Here is a 22,991-nt window from a genome sequence, read left to right on the forward strand (position 1 = left end):
AAGTCAACAGTACTTATACTATGTAATATATCTCAAGATATTTACACAGAAAAATTCTTATATATCTGTACCAAACCAGAGAACCGACATAGAAATAAGCAAATATAAACAAACAAACGAACCAGATGGTAAAGATCTTAATATAGATCTGACTCTTCACAGAAGACATAGATAGAAGGTGTAAGCCCCTAAAAGTTAATTCTACCTTTTCCCCCCCCCCCCAAAAAAAGGGGGGGCCAGAGATTACAGCAATAAATGACTGTAATACGGAGCCCCTATTAATTATATAAAGGAGCAAACATTCGTTATGCATAGGGGTTTAAAGCGCGATCTAAAATCGCAAGTGCTTATGGTAAGTACCCCATAATATTTGCACAAAACCATCTAATCAGGACCCAAAAAAAAAAAAAAAAAAAAAAAAAAACACAGAACCAACATAAGGGTATATGAATGTGAATAAACAGAAAAGGACCAATAATAGAACCCTTAGAACAAATCTAACTCCTCATTCAGGCCGTTCGGTGCCATGGTATTCAACCTAAAAATCCACATGGATTCGCATTTGATAAGTTCCCTCTTCCTTTTGGCCAAATCTTGGAATGGGGGAATATGCGTTAGGCCCAATAACCTGATGCCAGAAGGATTATTGTCGTGAAAGGTAGAAAAGTGTCGAGCTACTGAAGATTTGCAGTTGTTACGAATTATAGCTGTTCTGTGTTCACGGAACCTGCATTTCAAGGGTCTAATTGTTTGGCCCACATACTGCCGATCACAGGGACAAATTAACAAGTATACCACAAAGGAGGTGTTACAACTGATATCTGATTGAACAAAAAAATTTTCAGTACTGTTAAAGGGGCTAAAACTCGAGGTAGAGTGCCAAATAAAGCCACATGTCAAGCATTTAGTGTGACCACAACGTTTACTTGTGAAGCCCTTCTTTGTCAGTGTCGTTTTTCTCCTCTCTATGTGGCATGGCAATTTGGAGGGTGCTAGAATGTTCTTCAAACTAGGTGCCTTCCTGAATGTGACTCTTGGTGAATCCGAAATGCAGAAAGATAGCCAAGGATCTTTCCTCAGAATGGGCCAGTACTTATGAAGGATCTCAATGATGTCATCATACGCTTTACTAAAAGAAGTTGTAAAAATGGGTGTAGTGCCCTTACCCACTTTCTTGGTGCTGATGTTAAACTTAGCTGCCTTACATTTCGGAACTTGAACATTGTCCAAAAGTTGGAGAATCATATAGTGCTCATCTGTGTGTAATTTCTGCTCGTGATATGTACTTACGAGGGATGGCCTCGAGCTGGGAAGATCCATAACATGATTCCCTAGGATGGAAGTATCACCATAGTTAAGCCCCTTTAAATAAGCATTCAGAATCTTGTACGGTGGGTAGGACTTTTCAACGAAACGTTGGCATAGAACAAAAGATTCTCTTTCATAATCAGACAGAAACGAACAGTTCCGTTTGATTCTGATGAATTGTCCCAGAGGGATATTATGTATCCATGTGGGATGATGACAGCTGTTGGCGTGTAAATAGCCGTTTACATCCACACTCTTCTGGAAAGTTTTAGTGATGATTCTACTCCCAAGGCCTGTAAGAGTTAGGTCTAAAAAATCAATTGTGGACCTGTGTTTCTTATGTGTGAAGGAAAGACCCCATCTGTTGTTGTTAATGTAAGTCATAAAATTGTCTATATCTTCCCAATCACCCCTCCAGATAATTAGAATGTCATCGATAAATCTTCGATGGTAGCCTGTCAAGAAACGGTTGTGTAGCCCATTTGGAGGGAGGTTGCTTCTGATGCACTTTAACATTGGCAAAATTCCTCAATTACATTTTGGAGACAGTGAATGTATCAGTACACACACTCTGGTGTAGACGTATGACACCAGTGGACAAAATCCAGAAAAAAAGGACATATACCTGCAATTTTGACTATTCCACTAAATCTGGGATAGTTGGGTCACTGTACGAGCTTTTTTTTTAGAATATGTACCACTGCAAGGGTGTACTGAAACTAATGAAAAGGGACTAATGAAAGTATTTAGAAGATTGGGCAGACCAGATGGGCCAAATGGTTCTTATCTGCCATCACATTCTATGTTTCTATGTAAATTCTAATGTTGCATGTTTTATTCTGTTTTTGGAAATGTTTGAATTACCTATTTACTTTTATTTTATTTAAACATTTGAAACAATTATAAAAACCATAGGGAATCTTTAGTCCGGGAAATTAAACTACCGGTATATGGAATTTAATGTGCTTACACTATCACATATATTTTGTGAAAAATCAAGCATGATTTGGCCCAATGACAGTCACACGTGTGTTAAGTCGCACCTATTTTGAGCCTTTTTTGCTTCTATTCTTTAATATTAATATTTACAGAATTAATTTATTTTGTAAACTTGAATAATATCAAAGGAAACAGAAAAGCCTACAAAATATTAACACTATTTACATTTATAATGAAAATGCTAATATACTAAAAGAGGTACATTTGCATTTCATTCTCCTCCACAAGTCGCTTGCTGCTTTTGACAATTTATTACAAGCATTCTTTACGTCTCCTGCCAACTCTGCCCATGACACTGATCCTTCCCTGAATGAATGGTCCTCTCCTGCTCTATAACCTCCATCAAGTCACTTACCCTGCCTAAACCAAGCCCTAATGGGCAGGCGGTTCTGCTGATCCGTACTTGTCACTTCCTGTTCCGTCCTGCACAGATATCTGGCCTTGGCTTCTGGTATCCAGTACTCTTTTACAATTCTTGTTTAGTTTTTCTTGTTTTTTATGTTTTTTTATTCTATGTCTGGTTTTCTCTATGCTGGGTTTTCTGGGTTCATTCCTTTATTCCGTTCCTGGAATTCCCAGTCTCCTGGATTCCTTTACATGTTTGTTTTTTGTTGCCACACAAATTCCTTTGCCATTAATCCTTTTTGTTTCAGTCTGTACCTGCAAGCAGTGGTCCCATTTCCTCTGCTACTTTCTTTGCAGGTAAGTACTGTGTGTGTTTTATTGTAGTTTATTTGGTGATGCATATCTCGTCAGTTAGGACCCACTGTAATTGGAGTAATTTGGAGCAGTGGTGGGCTGCATACATCTTGGCCATTTATGTATGTCTAAATGTCCAGTGTTTATTAGATATATAGTACTTAGTTATGTCTCTTCTTGTTTTGCCTTAAATCTCTTGTCTCGTTTTATTTGTCTTGTATTCCCAGTTCATGTCCACGTCCTGTTCATGGTTTCCCTCATGTATTGTGTACATGTTCTGGGTTCTGCTTTCTGTCCTGCTCCGGTTCTGGGTTCTTGTCTTATCTTGTTTGGTGCCTATTCTAGTCTTGCCTTATTTTCTAGTACTGGATACTTATCTGCTTAATATCAGCTCCTGGCATGCGCTAAGCTGCATCAGGGCTCTGGTATGTGGCTGCACAAACCCTGGTGCTCAACACCAGGGGGCGTGTGGTTATCCTGCACCAGACCCTGATTGTCCATTTCCACGTTGAGACTCCTATCTTCATCATCAGGCATACACCCGTGACAGTACTAGATCAAGAACAGTTCCAATGCAGTTGTGATCTATTTTGGCAGCAGGCCCTGTGATGTGGACTTTATCTAGTCTGATCTGAATTTTGAAAGTTTGGTTTTAAATTAAATTAGACCAAGATCCACTGCATAGTGTATAGTGATTAAACCTGGATTAAAACTGGATTCTATGCAATGAATACAAAAATAAATAGTTCTAACTAAATGGCTCTAATAAAATGTATTATTTAAAGAAGCGCTTAGTTAAGGATTTAGAGATTCTATTAAAGGGGCACTCTATGCATCATAGTAACTTCAGCTCACTGTAGTGGTTATGGTGAAAATAGTCTTTTGGTCTATTTGAGCAGTTGAGGCTCCCCCTCGTCGTGTAATGCCTGACCCATCTGCTGTTTAGCTAACGTGGAATTCCGAATTTACCTTACGTTTACAACTTTGGGCAGAAATGGTAGGCTGAAATGCCTGGGCTAGCTTACTCCCAGTGCTTTCAGTCTATCACTGCCATCCAACGATGATTCGGCTAACACAGAAGCTCACTTCCTTCTTAGTGAAGACAAAGCAGCGGAGTCAAGTTTAAGAAAATAGTAGAGTGGTTATTGTCAAACTGTTTGAGAACAGTTTGACAGATAACTCTCAAGATGGTGCCCAAAGACTATTTGCGCTAGAGCCGTTAGAGTGCCCGTTTAAAAATCTCTTCATCTCTGGGTATTGTATTTCATATCCCTGCCATGTCTATTAACACAGTGTGGGAACAAGGAAAATAAATCTCAGCCACTACGGACACATCCCCTTATTTCTCCCTATGATTACCAGTTATAGATGTGCTGATCTCAAATTTACTCTCTGCTAAAATTACATTGAAGAATAAAGCCTTTCAATGGCAGGGGTGGTGTGGCAAATCAGCACTGTTTAAATTCTGTGGGAAGGTTGGCAGGTATTCCCTGAATGGAATATATCAGTCTTGTTGCAGGTAATTTTGTAAGTTGGTTATCCAACTCACAGGGGCTCAAAATTTAGTGAATAACCCCCAGAAAATATACTTTTCCATTTCCTAAACAATTTAGTCCCTTTATTGTAACTGTTTCTCAAACTATTTCCTCTGACAAGCCAAAGGCAAACTTACATCTCATTAAACTTCCCCAGCACACCGCAGAAGGGCAATGATTACACCAATGTGTTGCATGTAATTATTCGGCTGAAGCTACCTCAGCTGTATCATTAGCAAAATTGCTATTTATTTTCTGACAGCGGATCAAAATTTCCCATTACGTTTATTTTTTCTTTGTATTCAAAATAACTGGTTTTCCTTTTTTTTTTTTTTTTTACAAAAAAAAATAATAAATAAAACAGGCATAGAGCAAGTCTAGAAGAATTCTGTTCTTAATGTGCCGATAACTCTATATTTCGAGGTAATAAGACCTGAAACACAATGGCCTGATGGGATATATTTGTTACAATTCAGTATTTGTCTTAGAATATAAGGCTAGACAGTAAGAACATGATAAAGGATATGGCATGTCGAGTAACTAACAGCATACAGACCTAATCATTGGTCTTAAAGGGATATTCACAGAATCATGTTTGACGTGACATGCTAAGCACCGTATCCATTGAAACCCAGAAATGATTGGATCATGTGGAGGTTATATTTCTGCATTATCCTTATGAATGGGCATAGGTTAGCCGAGTGCCCTCAGCCAGTCATTGCCAACCAGGTTTGTACAGATTAGCACAATATAGATTAATGTTAATTATATTACAGAGTGGGTCACTGAGATAAATTTGCCAAGCTAATGTCATGTGCAGAAAAAAGATTAGGAACTTCTTCTCTGACATGATCACATATAAAACATTCAGTTCTAAGATGCAAGACTTCATCTGTAGAGAAAACTGTTCATTTTTTTTTTTTTCACAAATGAAAGAACTATGGTTATTTTAATTGCAAATTAGATATTTTGCCATACCATTTGCAATGCCCTTGTGTTAGTTTAGTGAGTAAATCCTTGTGTAGTTTGAAAATCTGGTGCCATTTTCTGAAACAGCAGGGGGATTATTTAAAAATTATTTTGCTTTCTGTAACAAAAAATACATTTTTTTTTTGCCATACATCACTTGCATTCATTGCCTTGACCATTTGACAGACTTTCCCGAAGTAGCCTTCTACAGATGACTATCTAACAAGCTGCCTGCCAACATAAATGTGGCTTTATATTTCGCCTTTGTCCCTTCCTAATGTGTAGGTAGGAGACCTGATCATCTAGCGACCAGGGAAATGACCTGCACCTATCACAGCTGGGCAGTCACTTAGCCCCATTTCCAGCACAAGTCCCAGAGAGGGACACTATAGGAGGTATGTTCTAGTATCCCCAGAGATTTTGCTAGGAGTATTGTACATTTCTTTTAAGCAAATTATCTTGATCAAGTATTTTCATTTATTTTCTTATGTGACTGGATTAATTGCACAGGACTGCGGCTGGTGTATATACTTTTCAAAGAAAAGCTACCTATCCATCTCTGCACAATTATCTACAAACAAAATTCAGACAGCGTTAATTGGAATATGGTTAAAACCCGTACAAGTCTACGATTATACATTTGTATCTTCCAAGACAGAGAGCGAGAGACAGACAGAGACTGATAGATTTGGAGACGGTATGTATCCATTCCAGTGGTTCCACTATATTTTCCTAGTGAAATTTATATTTATATATATATATATATATATATATATATATATATATATATATAGATAGATAGATATTGTAAATTTCACTAGGAAAATATATAGATCTCTTTGTATTGCCACAAAAAAAGTGGTTGACACTATTGCAGCAACTGAGTGATGTAAGGTTTTGGCTGCAAGTCGTCTTTCAATCAGAATGCATCGTTTTTTGTTCTGCTTGTTCAATCACAATGACAATTTAAGAGACTGTTCTGACCCTTTTAACTTCAATGGTTGGATGGTGATTGCAGTGCTCTAAATTATTTCTATCCACGTTTTATCTCAGCAGACTTTTTATTTTTTTCCCCAACTAGATTTAACCCTCTGAGTGTCCGAGCCATGCCTCAGGACGAATGAAGACGGCTATTTCCGAGAGGGAATGCAGGTTAGAGATTTATTTCTTTATTTTCTGTCTTTTCTTGGTAATAACATATAATCATAATCAATATAATCATGGCTCCTGTTTTTTATTTATATATCTTTTTTGCCTATGATTTGCATCTTGTTTCCGGTAAAATCCATTAATTCTGTTCTTGAAATGTTATGTTAACCTTTGATGTCACTTGATGTTTTCATTAATGTGTGCGGATTTACCATCCACTGGATTGAAGGTCACATTAAATAGCCTGTAATAGTCTATAATTACAGCTGCCATTTTCTACCAACCGCACTTGCTTAGATGTACGCTCTAATTTAGCAGCAACATATCATGAAACTGCACTAAGGCTACAACTTACTTTTCTATTGTTGTATATAACTAGAATGGATAATATAACATGCTTAAACCCACTATTCATGGTACGGTAACAAAGTCACAAAAAGATAGAGAACTTTATTTTTACTACTATGATGTCATTGCCCAGCAACGGAATGTTTCTCTGACATCATGTAAGCTCATTGAGCAGGGCCCTCAACCCCTTTGTTCCTGTGTGTTCAACTTGTCTGGTTACAACTACATGTTTGTTCGTCTACTCACGGTAAAGCGCTGCGGAATTTGTTGGCGCTATATAAATAATAACATAATAATAATAATACCAATGTGCCAGCTACGAGCAATCCATGTCTCTAGCAGAAAAAGAAATATCTCTAGTCCTACAAACTGTACATTTTCAGAAGACTCAATAGACTGAAGTGTGTTTTCATCAGGTTATTAACATACAGAGAGTGGTAGAGATGGATTTAATTAATCTCCCACTAATGTTACTTTTTGTATGTCCTCTCACAAATTTCTTCTTTTCCCCCCTGAAGATATTCAATGCCTCTAATAGCAGGATCTATAATTGGATTGGGAGCACTATTTTTTTCTTTGCAAAACAGCTAATGGGCTAGTCCAACCACCACGGCCACTTTTGGTTTTAGAGGTGGGCACAGTGGTGTAGGAGTGTGTCCGTGCTTATAACGCTGCGCATTCAGAGATATCTTCATGTTTGTGCCGGGAGCTACTTACATCCAGACAGACGTGACTTTGGCAGCCGAGACTTTTTTGGACTGCCAAATGTCGGTTATGTGCAAAAAATTCATCCATCATCAGCGAGCACTTCACACTGGCAACAGACATAATTAGCTTCTCTCTTGCAAGGTAAAGCATTTGTCTCCCCTTCCTCCCTCTTACACCGAAACCATTTCCTACCATCTGTAACCTCCATTCTTGTTTTTATTTTTCCCTGCCTCCTCCCCTCCCCAGAGCATGCGCTTTGAGCCGGTTAGACGGTCAGCGCAATTGGACTGTGCGACAGCTGCCATGACGTCAGAAGGGGAGTGGGGAGACACCCTGGGAGCTTCAGCCGTCACTGGATTTCAGGAATTCACGTACATTTTAGCTTATTTTATAGCTTTATTTTAGCGTTTATGAAGAGGGGGACCTAAACAATAATGCCCAATAGGGCATTAGGGCTTAAATTAAAAAGAGGGGGAGAATGGTTGAAGTAACCATTTAAGCCAATATATATCAAGTATAACAACAAACAAAAAATATATTAAAGGGGCATTATAGTCACCAGAACAACTACAGCTTATTGAATTTGTTCTGTTGAGTAGAATCATTGCCTACAGGGTTTTTGCTGTAAACACTGCTTGTTTCAGAGAAAATGCAGTGTTTACATTACAGCCTAGTGATAGCTTCACTGGCCACTCCTTAGATGGCTGTTAGAGATCCTTCCTGGGTCATGGCTGCCTAAAATGCATCAAAACATTCAGTGTCTATTCTCTCTGCATGCAGACATTGAACTTTCCTCACACAGATGCATTCATTCAATTAATCTCTGAGGATATACTGATTGGCAAGGACTGGGCTTGAATTGTGCTGGCTCTGCCCCTGATCTGCCTCTTAGACAGTCTCCGCCAATCCTATGGGGAAGCATTTTGATTGGATCAGCCACCACTTCTGATAATGTCAGAGGAAGGTCACAGGCAGAGGCAGCAGCTTCAGACTCGAATACAAGTAAGCTTTTACTATATTTAGGGAGGCACGAGGGGCCAGTGGGGCTAGACAGTGGTTTTAACACTATAGGGTCAGGAATACATGTTTGTGTTCCTGACGCTACAGTGCTCCTTTAACATGTGAAATACATGTCACTTACAGCACAGGAAACTAGCAACTGCACTTTGACATGCACTGCAAAAACCCAGCGAAACCACAGCATATAAAAACCTTTTGTACAAAACAGAGCAAATTGATAAAACATGGAGCAGAGCAATACGCACAAGAGAGGTAATGGAGAAGAGAACAAAAGATGGAACGAGCTACACCTGGGACAAGAGACATGAGTTTTCAATTGGATACTTTATACATGTCATGCATGCTGCATTTAGGGGTGGGAGAAGAGTGTGCAGAAGGAGAAGATGGCAGAAAAGGAGTGATTGGGAAATATGGAGGACAGATATCTGTGGTGAAGAAGCTTAAAGAAAGGTCTAAGAAGAAAGATGGTGTGAGGACCTACCTAGACATGTACACCTTAGCCGGGGATAGATCTGTCTGATTTATTGGAACACATAGGGCAAGGATGATTTTGGGAACTCAAAAAGAAAACAGCCTACAACTGAGGTTTACTCATGCTAAATGTAGCCCTGGTAAGTGTCATTCTGGATAGAGTGGGTGGAGGACATGGTCTGAATGACACACAAAAAAGCTAACAAAAAGAGGGGGACTGAATACAAGATGTTTGTGTTAGAGGGTTGAGAAACTCAAATATGTGAGAGCCATTGGTGAAGGACCACCTCTATGTATGAACAATTATTAGTAAAAAATTATGGTAGCTTCTATCCTTGACAGACATCAAAGGGTTTTCTATGGAAGAAATTCTAAAATATCTCTTTAGAAACTGGTTAGTAATATTTCATCATGCATTTGCACATGACATTCCCATGTATGATACAGTTAAGGATACCTACCCCAACACAGAACACAGAACACAGGATACTAAAAAGTTATTCACTAAATGAGGAATTGACAGTAATAGTGATGTCGCGAACATGAAATTTTCTGTTCGCGAATGGCGAACGGGAACTTCCGCAAATGTTCGCAAACGGGCGAACCGCCATAGACTTCAATAGGCAGGCAAATTTTAAAACCCACATGGAGTCTTTCTGGCCACAATAGTGATGGAAAAGTTGTTTCAAGGGGACTAACACCTGGACTGTGTCATGCCGGAGGGGGATCCATTGCAAAACTCCCATGGAAAATTACATAGTTGATGCAGAGTCTGGTTTTAATCCATAAAGGGCATAAATCACCTAACATTCCTAAATTGTTTGGAATAACGTGCTTTAAAACATCGCGTATGATGTTGTATCGATCAGGTAGTGTAAGGGTTACGCCCGCTTCACAGTGACAGACCAAACTCCCCGTTTAACGCACCGCAAACAACCGCAAACAGTCCATTTGCACAACCGCAAACTCCCCATTTGCACAAGGTTGGATACCAAGCTAGCCATGTCCCGTTCCTTGTCCTCACTGATGTCATTGAAGGTCTCTTCCTCCACCCAGCCACATACAACACAAGGGTCCCAGAAAGGTGACAACAAGCCCCCTGTATTTTTTTTTTTAAATGTACACTACTGTTACACCAGATATGAGTTGCACTGGTGTGACACTGTGCCCTGGCAGGCCCTGAAATGCACACGTGTGAAGGAAACTGACTGCTATTATTTCACAGTCAAATTTCTATATATTTTTTTTTAATGTACACTACTGTTACACCAGATATGAGTTGCACTGGTGTGACACTGTGCCCTGGCAGGCCCTGAAACGCACACGTGTGAAGGAAACTGACTGCTATTATATTAAAGTCAAAAAAGTTTGTTTGTTTTTTAAATGCAAGCTATTGTGACACCAGATATGAGTGGTGGCACTGGGACCACCTTAAAAATATTGGATATCGCTAAAAATCATGATCACTATATACTTTCTCTACAAACCTCTAAAACGAACCAAACTACTCATCCATCCGCTATACCACTTTATCCCACCTAGAACTAGTGCCCAGTTAAAATACTTGACTCTTACTTACCCACACTCAGTCATGCCACACACATTTCACCACTACTCTCACTGAATCCCTCTGACTACGGCTAAATTCATCTTCTACATCAGAACACTACTCCTAAGATTGGGTTGTATCCATGTCTCGGGTCTTTCATTTAGAATAGGGGCAGCTTCGGTCTCCTTCAACACTGACACTCTAGTGCATATTATTAAAAGATTGGGCAGATGGAAATCCTCAGTCTACAACCGATATATTCCTCATCCCGAGAAAGAAATGAGGAAAGCTTTGGTTTTGTAAATTTTATGCAATAAGTGTGTTTTTCTTTAATACCTTTTCACCCTCTTTGCATGAACCCGCTTTACATATATTACTAATATGTTTCTGAACATATATATTATATTATTCACTCACTCACTCTCTGGGCCGGCCTAAGATATCATGCTGCCTAGGTCCAACGATAAATGACTATGGGGGATAATGTATAATAAACACAGGTTACTGGCTATGGGGAGGATAATGTATAATAAACACAGGTTACTGGCTATGGGGAGGATAATGTATAATAAACACAGGTTACTGGCTATGGGAGGATAATGTATAATAAACACAGGTTACTGGCTATGGGGGGATAATGTATGTAACGGACCGTTTCAGCAGACAAGGGGTTAAAATCGGTTTAGGCGATCTTCCCCTTTCAGATATAAAGGAAGCTACTGTAGAACACCAAACTCCCGAATTGAATACAAGTGAATGCACCAAACTCCCGAACTGCATACAAGGGAATAAGGTAGCACTCCAAACTCCCGAACCGGAACCTCACGAATAGCTGCTAGCAGACGAACAGGAAAAGCTCCCAAGCGGCTTACACTCCTGGCAATCAGTCTCTAACAGCATACAGTGAATCCCCCCAAAGACGAGATAGAGCTCCGTGTTGGAGGTCAAGCAGTGGTCTGGTTTATTAAGGGCTACCCGCCCAGTATTTATGCAAGTCTCCCACCTGGTGGACACTCCCCTAGGGGACCAGATGGAAGAGTGTGACAAGGGACAGACATACACCAATTACAGACACACAGCAGTAAAACATCCCCACAATGCATCCTAATTCCCTCCCTCTATCCTGCAGATAATTGAGAAGTAATTCAATTATCTCCCAGGACAGAGGCAAGACTCCATTATACACGTGGGGAAACAAAGACAGTAAAACACTTTAAAATACATAAAGTCACCTTGTCTACATAAAACACAGACATTTCACATATCCCCAGATAGCTGGGATCTGAGCGCACAAAACTACCGAATAGCGCTCAGATCCTATTCACACAGTTCAATTGCCATGGAGCCAAAGTTTTTAACTACACGAATGGGCTCCATGGCATAGCTATCTGGGTTAACACATTCACATAAAATAACATACCGAATAGACATGTATTCGTTAAACTGTACGAACAGGAACCAGGCGGCGGACGGCTCAGCGGTGTTCGTGCAAATAAGTGTCACCGCTGGACTTTTAAAATGGCCACCGCCACGTGTTCGGTAAATGAACAAAGACCACCCTGTATTCGTCAATTAAGATGTGGTTAACTGCAGCTTCAGGGAGGTAAATTGGCAGCACACTCCAGCTCCCAGGTGGTCGCTCCTTCGGCAGTTTGTTCGGTAGATAAAATTCACCATAAAATCTACCGAACACCCTGGCAGAAAGGCACAAATAAGCCTTTCTGCAGGGAAAATAAAGTATTTTAAAGTCTGGTCCATAGTCCAAAGGCAGCAGGCGGGCAACCAGGCTTCTCCAATGCAATGTGGTGAGATTGCTCTCGTCACAATGTATAAAAAACACAGGTTACTGGCTATGGGGAGGATAATGTATAATAAACACAGGTTACTGGCTATGGGGGGGATAATGTATAATAAACACAGGTTACTGGCTATTGGAGGGATAATGTATAAAAAACACAGGTTACTGGCTATGGGGGATAATGTATAATAAACACAGGTTACTGGCTATGGGAGGGATAATGTATAATAAACACAGGTTACTGGCTATGGAGGGATAATGTATAATAAACACATGTTACTGGCTATGGGAGGATAATGTATAATAAACACAGGTTACTGGCTATGGAGGGATAATGTATAATAAACACAGGTTACTGGCTATGGAGGATAATGTATAATAAACACAAACACAAATAAATAAATAAATAAATAAAAAAAAGGAATGCAGCTTCAGAATTAATCTAAATTGTATGCTGTCTGGGAGGGAGGGTATGCTGCTGATTGGCTGGAATGTGTCTGCTGACTGTGAGGTACAGGGTCAAAGTTTACTCAATGATGACGAATAGGGGGCGGACCGAACATCGCATATGTTCGCCGTCCGTGGCAAACGCGAACACGCTATGTTCGCCAGGAACTATTCGCCAGCGAACTGTTCGGGACATCACTAGTCAGTAATTAATCAATGGAATTGACCCTGTTAGATAACAGCTAAAAAAATGCAGATAACATGTTCACCTACGGCTGTTGTAAGACTATAACGCTCATCCCACATGGTCAATCATCATGGTACGTGAATAAAATAAATAATTAGAATAATTTCTCCAGCCTTGCTATGCCTTCAACAGGCAACACTATGTCCCACAGAGCGGGGAGGGTCATACAACACAGTCTATTAGTAATATCCTGTAATATGACATATGACAGTGAGAAGGGTGGATGTGGCTACACTATGAAAGGGGGAGCAGTAGAAGCCGAAGAAATGGATAAAGAGTGTCATGGCGGGCATGGTTGACAATGCATTGTGTAAGGTCACACTATGAACTAGCACCATCTTGTAGAATATGAATAAACGTGATATAACCGATTGTATTGTATTAATGTGTTGAAGGCTTCCCAGAGATTCCCAGACACTAAAATAAGGATTTCAACAGGCAGATGGTATGTTCAATGACGTAATTTGTCCTTGAGTTAAGCCTCACTCTACTTGTGTTGAGCAGGTGATCTAGATTTTGGCAAATGTGAGGAGTCAGGTCCTGTAAGTATATTGAGAAAAGCCTGCCCCGTCGTGAAGAATCAGAACATGAACCTTTATAGACATCGGTTTTATAACCTATACCATATAGTAATGTCACTGACAGTGTAGTTGGCCCTTACTTACCCAGGAGCCAACTCCCAGTAATGGACTGATCATTGAGGGTGGATTGCACACTAGATAGAGTATTAGTCTGGCTAATCATATTGGGTGCAATGCCCTCACAGGACTGGCATGAATCAGCTGTCATAAAATGGATGGCAGCCAGCATCTTGTTCATTCCTCGGATGGCATAACTCCCTAATGATATAGGACGAATGTCTCCTTAATCTCTAGCCATTGACTAGGGCAACCTAGTCGTTCACCTGCTCCTCAACATGCCGAAGAGATTTATTCTAGTCTATATATGTTTTTTCTGTGTGCATGGAGTTACAAAGTGATACACCCTGCCCTTGAGCATTGGAACTGAAAACCATCTATAACTTCTATCACCTGTTTTCATGCAATGGTCTGTTTCCTTTAAAATGTATAATAAAGGCTCACCAGCTGGCCTCAGTTCAGCCCTGGCATGGGCAATACACACATTGCATTGGAGAATGAGAAACCTCTACATTGTCTTATTGCTCGATTCACTGCCATTTAGGAGTTAAATCACTTTTGGGTCTGTTTATGCAGCCTTAGCCACACTTCCTGTGACTCATAAACCTGCATGAAAAAATGGTTTAATTTGCAATCAGGTGTTAACTTGCTTTACAAGTTTTTATCTCTTGCTCTGAACTTTAGTCACACATAGGGGGCTCCTGCAGGGTCTAGTAGACTATTAAGAGAGCAGAGAACATTAGATCTCACTTTACAGGAAGTGTTTAGTTTAAATTGTGTAAAAATCACATGCAGAGAGGTGTGACTAGGGCTGTATAAACAAAGTTATTTAACTCCTAAATAGCAGCGAATTGAGCAGTGAGACTGCAGGGGAATGTTCTATACACTAAAACCACTCCATTAGGCTAAATTTGTTTTGGTGCTTATACTGTCCCTTTAAGCACACATGAAAGGAATGATGGGGTGGAAAAGTCATCCATAATGAACAAATTCAGTGAAAGTGAGTAAATGTTTGACTTGCTTTTTGCTTTGCTATACACCCCAATTAACATTGCAATAGGTTGGGGAACAAGGACCTGTCAATTTCCAAGTAGTGACACTCCTGGTTTCATATAAAATATACAGAATATTAATGCATGTATTAGGAGAAAACAAAGCTGCGATATTCACGCTCTTTGCTTATATGATACAGGCATACCCCACTTTTAAGTACACAATGGGACCAGAGCATGTATGTAAAACGAAAAAGTACTTAAAGTGAAGCAATACCTTTTTTAACTTCCCAATGCATGTACTGCATTGCGATAGTAAGTTACAGGCATAACTGATGCTGCAACTGCAGATTTCCAGTGATTTTATTTCTAGTGCTTTTATTTACAGTGATTTATCTAGTGATTTCCAGTGGGCTTTTATTCAGTTAAAACAAACAGTAAAAAGAAAAATCTCATTCCAGATTGTACCATTTATCTTTAATGTTTTACTCATCTGACAACCTTAAACTGGGAGGAAAAGTAAAATAAACCTGCCCACTGGGCCATTTTCTGCCAATACAGTGCCAATTTGTATTTGTTAGCAGCTTATTCGCACACTTTGTTTAGAAACACCTCTTCATCACTTTAAGTATTTATGGTTTAACTTTGCATCCTCAGAATTGTGGCTAATGCAGCTAAGCTGCTAAGTCATAGTTACATAGTTATAGAAAATGGCAGGGTGAACCCTTTCACTGGATGGCGCCGATTGCAGAATACGGACAATATAGGGGCAAAAATATATATATATATGTTCAGCTAGGAGTAGACGTTATAAATTTGAGATGATTAACCTGTGCCATGTCAGAAGGTGTGAAAAGTTCTTGCCCCAATGACACTGAACTGAGCTGCTCCGGGCGACAATAGAACCTTCTATTTCCTGTTCACTCGTGGACAAAAGAGGCGCAGGAATGTCTGTACTCGCGAGGCACCTTTACGTACACTCGTGGGTATGTCTGTACTTAAAGTGAGTGTATGTAAAGCGGGGTATGCCTGTATATCTTTTATATGATGTCTCTCTGTCCACAAATATTTTAAAACACTCCAACTAGGCGTTAATGCCAGCTTGACTATTTTTCCCTAAATTTGACAATTCCCTCCAGAATTCCTAGGTTAGTGTACAATCCAGGGATTCCTGGATTGTAAACTTTGCGCAGAGCTCTGGGCACCTCTTGTAACTGTCAATATTATTTTGCTGTCAATTACTTGCTGTCATATATCTCCCACTATATAGCAGTAAAGCACTGCTTGCTTATATGTTGGCACAGTCTAAATGTTTATAATAATAATAATAATTCTGTGATAAGGTTCATCCATGCAAAAGATACTATAAAAAGGCCTTTTTTTGGGGAATGTCTAATTTCAAATGAGCCACCGTATATAGGAGACATGGGGTACATCTGCGGGACATTTAAGGGCAGTGTAGTGTGAGATATCTTGGACAGACACAGCATTACATCACACGGTTAAGACTCTCATGGGTAACTATTTATAACCCATTACAATCCTTCAGGGGTGAGTCTGGGCAACTAACCAAGCTGGATGGGGAACTATACATAACTCGAGAGCTGAGTTCAATGGCTTTGGAATTAGCTTATGCAGATATTTCCTTCCGAGCATTAAGCCTGGAGCTGCCAGTTTCATCACTGCAAGAGGCAGGAGATTCAGCTACAACAACCAGAGGTCAGAAGCTTCTAAAAGCTCTGAGCGTATGGACACGGACCAGAATCTGACTGCTGAGCAGAGAGTGACAAGGACGGGCCATCTGCTCCTTCAATCTCTAGTGCTGCTTTTCTGAACAGGGTGACTGCTCAGTTTGTTAATTCTCCTTTCTACCTCTCGCATGCACACACTTCCCAAGAACACACAAACACACGTCTGCTGCTGCTGCCGTCGCCTGCACAAAGCTTGCACACAAACACAGCATTGTTGGATCGCATCGAAACATAACATACAAATGCACAACTGTTTTCTACAAAACAGAGAAGCACCCGACTCCCACACAAACATACATTCCCGCAGCTACAGTCTCGAAAAGAGCATAGCCAAACTGAAAAATACACACACAAACACGTAGATATTAAAATGAACTCTATATAATTTAAACCGAGACACATATCTCTTATAGTGATGTAAGCATTTGCAAAAAAACTTGCTGTGCGATATGTACTAACTGATATTTCCCTCTTAATAATATTTGAAGATTCCTAACCTCGTTTAACATGTCTGTGCAATACCGTGTCAATCATCTTTAAAAGATCCACATAGGCGTTTCACAATGCGGAGCACATGTCCTATGTTCAAAGTAGGGCACTGTTATGTGACAACCAGTGGCAATCTGCAGTTTATGGGATTTCTTTCTGTCACTCATAGAAGTTAGTTTATGTGAATATGAATCCTTATAATTATAAATACACAGCGATGTTGTGTTGAGAATCGCACTTCTAATAAAAAGATTAATCTAGATCGCCTCTATCACCATTTAATTTCATTTGTCAGCATCAGAGTAATCACCAATAACATAAGTACTGCCAAATTAAATGTGTATATGTAACTTTTGCAAATTAGAATTTGCCATCTGTAAAAATATATATATATATATATATATTAATTAATTTTATTACAGGCGGCAAATTCTAATTTGGAAAAGATTTACAGATCTGGTTTGCTGTTTTTCTATAATGATTTATACGAAAATTAATTGCACCCTGTACTCAAAATAATATACGCACTAGGCCAATCTCTGCAGGAAATGTTATTGCAAAAACGTACGTACGGTATGTATATTTGTGCAGCTAATCATATCCTTCAAAGGACATACTGATGGATGTAACAGATAGCCAACATTTTAGTATCTTATCTCACTGCAAATTATCACCAGTTGTTAATTGCATGATTTTTTTTGTTAAATATATTGCTTATGATAGCTTTCTCTCTCCAGGAATTCTCCATGCACCATAACCCCTACGGCACTTTGTGGTGGTTATGCTATACAGAGTGCCCTGGCAATACCCCCTCCCCCCAATTGTAAGTAGGCAATCCATTTGCCAACGGTTTGACTTCTTCCCCAGGTTCTATGGTTTTTTGACAAATTGCACCAATTATGTGGGTGCCTGGCGAGACACTGCAAGAAACAGCTCTAAGCCTAGAGAGCTGCATATTTTAAATTATAAGTTTTCAGCTCAAAGTAACCTTATATTACAACAGTTAACTAAATAGAATGCTTTACTTTCTTGTACAGAAAAACAAAAATACTTCAGTTAATGAAAATGCATATTATGATATTCTTCTTGAAATGCAGACATTTCACGCTGGTGTAGATAAACAGCAGCATTTAAAACAATTAATCCATGAAATTATTGAATAGCAATTGAATTATATAAAAATAAAGAAAATATCAACAAGAATATAATAGTCAATTATCTGCCACCATTTCACATTATGTGCTCCATTCTCATAAATTCGTGCACATGCAATGTCTGATTGCACTCAAAGTCTTATTGTTATTTTCAGAGTTAATAATGAAGAAGAAAAAAAAAAAAAAAGATTACACACGGCATGATGACAGAGAAATGGGTTCTGCCATCCAGATAATGATAAGACAATAAGACATCAGTGTAAATGCCAAACTATGCGTGGGAATCTGGGACAATATGGAAGACATCCTTGTAATTCACACTCCACAATCAGGGCAGAGGAATTTACTGCTTTGAAAGACAAATTATTACGCACACAGTTTGGTGCATAATTACGGTTTAATGTTGTGCAACAAGATTCAATAATTACAAAAATGCACAGCAGTACAGCAACAATAAACTGGTTACCTCAATATAGTGTCATACGTACGTATTATCTGAAATATTTATCTTCCAACAATGTAGGAGACGAGGACATGTTGGACAAAGAGGGCTTGTTGACCCATGTGACTGTACACAGGTGGTGTATATATTGTTGGGCAATGGAATGGTTCAACAATGCAGCAGTAAACCAAATTAACTTTTTGAGAAAAAGAAAGTCTTAGAAAAGGGGGACACCATGGAAGGAAAAGGGGTTGAGGAGATGTTGGTCCTAAAATGGGTTCTTATAATGTATCACCAAGAGAGAATATTGTTTATAACCATGACTAACTAAAACATTAGTATAGCCATTTTCTCAGTCACAACCTGCCTCACGTTGATTAGAGTCAGTCTACAATCATTTGTGTTTACATTTGGCAAATGGAAGTTCTACCTTGCAACATGCAGTAGAACATAAATGTTCACAGTAAAAAATGCAAACTTTTACATTACATAACTTTGTTAAAGCCAATATTCCAGTTCAATTTTACGAGAGTAAATTCTGACCTACTGCCTGCATTCCATTAACGTTAGCACAGCAGCTCTTTTTAGACACCTAAATTGCCACAGGGCTTCGACTTTGTATTGCTTGACAACCAGTATGACAAGACTTACGGAGATATGTGAGAGAAATACAAACATTCGCTGGCAATCCTTGCGTTCTAGGCTGGCACTGAGATGTTTAGTGCTCAGTTTAAACATAGGGCAGCAACCAAGGCTACCATCGTGTGTTATTGAACGCTGCTAAAAAATATATATATAATTAAAACCAAAATAAAGACTCTGCTTGCTTCCTTCTGGGGCATAGCCCTCATTCACACTATTAAAAAATAATAATATATCTATGTATATTGGACACAGAGTTGTATAAATTACAAAGCAGTAGGTTATTAGTTACCTAGTAAAGCTAGATTTTGTTCCCTGTTGAAATTAGGTAGCTGATCAAATCTGTTGATTGCCCATTGATTTCCTGTTGCGTGTAATAACATAGAGAAATAGTCTATTCACAAAGGATGCAAGCATGGTGACGTAGTGACTAGAACAAGTACCAACATACGCTTGATGTCTTCCAATGGCCCTAGGAATACTAAACATAAAAAATAGCCTGATCTGCACCAAAGATGGTCAAGTCGATTTTGATTTCAAAATACTGAATCAGTAAAATGGGTATATTCTGAATGTTCTAGGAACGGGTCTATGGAAACTGAACATTAATCTTAAATGCTGTCTGTAAGAAGTACACAAATCCATAAGAATAATGCACATATGGAGTGACGTCAGGTATTATGGTGCATCAAGGACAACGGCAGGGGAGTCACACCAACAATAGATGTTCTACAGAATGGTAAGGACAATACATAAAGGTACATTGAAGGAACACGTGCAATTCTGAGCTTGCACTATATATTTTTTTCCCAACAAAGGTTAGGCCACCACCACATCCTATTCACTTCCAATTGACCAGACATATTGCAGCTACTGAGTCATCACCATGTCTATTAGTAGACAAGCCAATTTACATCCGGTTATTATAAATGTAATTACGTTGGTCAGTGCCCAAGACCGTCGCTATATCAGAGATTTTCACCTGCAATGTCTATATTTGCAAGGGTCGTTTTCTCAAATTTGTGTAACACTATCGGGGGCACTAATAGTGGTAAAATTACTTCTCAAGTAAATCAATCTATTCTGAGACAAATCATTAAAAATAAATTTTATATATATATATATATATTTATATATATATATATATATATATATATATATATATATATACACAAATAGATATAACATATTTATGTAAAAATACATACAACAAAGAACAGAGTTTTAGTACACCACGTGGGCAAGGTCTATCCACAGAAATGCTAAAAAATTAACAAGAGAGCCGATAACCAATATATATGTATTTAAATGCATTCTGGAGGAGGGCCGCAGGAGTTCACAAGACAATTTAACAGTTGACCACACCAATAAAATAAAATAAAGAGATTACAAAAATGGAAAAAAACACCTTTCTTGAAGTACAAGAAATATAAAACCTGTATTGTCTATATGATACTGATATATGAATTTAAAACTCTCTTTATATATATATATATATATATATATATTTTTTTTCTAAACATTATTATTATACACATTTCAGATCACAAATACAATGCATGCATCCACATACACAGAGTACACCTATGTGTGCATTTTGACCTTTGTGTTTGTGTGTGGCCCCCAGGCTCTGTACTTACAGCTGGTACTCATGGTGGTGCTGGTCTCTTGGCAATCTTCTCATCCGACACAGTTTAAAAGATGTCAGCAGACCCCTGGTCTTCCCTGCTTGAGATGCCTCCAAACCCAAGCCTTGAGTCTTTCTTTACAAAGAGCAGTCGCAGCAGCTCCCTGAGGCTCCCAGAGCAGCCATCCCTAGGTGATGTGAGTGAGATCACCTCTCCCAAACACACTCAGGTAGACAAACAGATGGTGCTGGGTCAGGCAGGAGGGCAGAGCAGGGGCCAGAACAGAGATTCAGGGCAGGATAGAGAGGGATGATGCTCAGGGCAGGAGGTGGGAAGGAAGAACACTGTAGATGAAAGAGAAGTGCATGTATAAAGCAGGTGAATGAGAAGACACCCTCTTAATCCTTCTTCTCTATGCAGGAGTCAGCTATGGCATGGACAACTCACAATGCTCACAGCCAGCCTGCCAAGAGTCCCCAACACTGATAGCAGCACCAGCCTGGGAAGGTGGAAGGAGCACAAGCTCAGGATCAATGCTGGCTGCCTGTCTTACAGCACTTGGGGGTGTGGATTAGAGAGAGGAGGGAGGTATTGCAAACACACACACACACACACACTCATCATCATCAAAGCTGACTGCTCCTTCCTCAGCTGAGAGTGAGGTATGTGCAGCCAGTCTAATCCTATCTATGCCAGATCCACTGGGAATCCTCTGAGACATTCCCATACCAGCAGCAGGATAGTGTAATGTCAGGGGGTGGAAGGAAGACACCTCTGGATGGTGGGCTCATCATTATACAGCTTGGACAGAGACATGGAGGAGCTCTGCTGCCACCTACTGTCAAAACAGAAAAGCAAAAGTGTTCTTATTCGCTCAGTGCTGTACACACCATCAGGTTTACAACCCTATGGCACCGACTGTGAGAAATACGTTTTCTTTACTTATTATATTATTAGCTAATTAATCAGCTTAAAAATGGCTCTGAAACGATGAGCACCCACCATAGGCGTGCGCAGCCTGTTGCATTAGGGTGTGCACCCTAAAGTACAAACACACACGCCGCGTGTATATGTATTTTTATATACACATACACACACATACATATACATACATACATACACACACACATATATATATACATATATATATATATACAAATACAAATATACGTAGGTGCAGTGTGTGTGTGATTGTGAGCGGTGCAGCGTGTAAGGGGTGCAGTGTGTGTGATTGCGAGGGGTACAGTGTGGTGTAATTGTGATGGGTGCAGTGTGTGTGATTGTGAGGGGTACAGTGTATGTAATTGTAAGGGGTACAGTTTGTGTAATTGTGAGGGATTCAGTGTGTGTGGGGGTACAGTGTGTATGATTGTGAGGGGTGCAGGGGTTAGGAGGGTGGAGGGGCAGCGACAGGGGTTGGGGGGTAGAGGGACAGGAGGTAGCAGGAGTAGACGGTTAGTGACAGGGGTTAGGGGGTAGAGGGGTAGTAACGGGTTAGGGGGATAGAGGGGTAGTGACAGGGGTAGGGGGATAGAGGGGTAGTGACAGGGGTTGGGGTAGAGGGGCAGTGACAGGGGGTGGGGGAGTGGAAGGGCAGTAACAGGGGTTAAGGGGGTGGAGAGGCAGTGACATGGGTTAGGGAGGTAGAGGGGCAGTGACAGGGGTTAGGGGGTAGAGGGGTAGTGACAGGGGATAGAGGGTAGTGACAGGGGTTAGGGGGGTAGTGACATGAGTTAGGGTGGTAGAGGGGCAGTGACAGGGGGTGGGGGAGAGTGGAGAGGCAGTGACAGGGGTTGGGGGTGGAGAGGCAGTGACATGGGTTAGGGGGGTAGAGGGGCAGTGAGAGGGGTTAGGGGGGTTGAGGGGTAGTGACAGGGGTTAGGGGGTAGTGACAGGGGTTAGGAGGGTAGAGGGGTAGTAACAGGGGTTGGTGGGGTAGAGGGGTAGAGGGGCATTGACAGGGGGTGGGGGAGTGGAGGGGCAGTAACAGGGGTTAAGGGGGGTGGAG

General features: G+C 40.0%; 1 protein-coding gene across 9 annotated transcripts in view; it reads right to left on the bottom strand.

The window, feature by feature from the left end:
* ABLIM3 (actin binding LIM protein family member 3) overlaps positions 1-21,726 on the bottom strand; it is a 194,487-nt gene extending 172,761 nt beyond the window's left edge. For all 9 annotated transcript variants that reach the window (XM_063447347.1, XM_063447355.1, XM_063447354.1 and 6 more), the window contains exon 1: positions 20,996-21,726. In XM_063447347.1, the coding sequence (XP_063303417.1) occupies positions 20,996-21,008 (13 nt within the window). In that variant the 5' untranslated portion in view covers positions 21,009-21,726. The remainder of the gene's footprint in view (positions 1-20,995) is intronic.
* Positions 21,727-22,991: the final 1,265 nt, after the last annotated feature.

The sequence above is a fragment of the Pelobates fuscus genome, chromosome 3 (genome assembly GCF_036172605.1).
Source record: "Pelobates fuscus isolate aPelFus1 chromosome 3, aPelFus1.pri, whole genome shotgun sequence".
In the NCBI taxonomy this organism is placed as follows: Eukaryota; Metazoa; Chordata; class Amphibia; order Anura; family Pelobatidae; genus Pelobates; species Pelobates fuscus.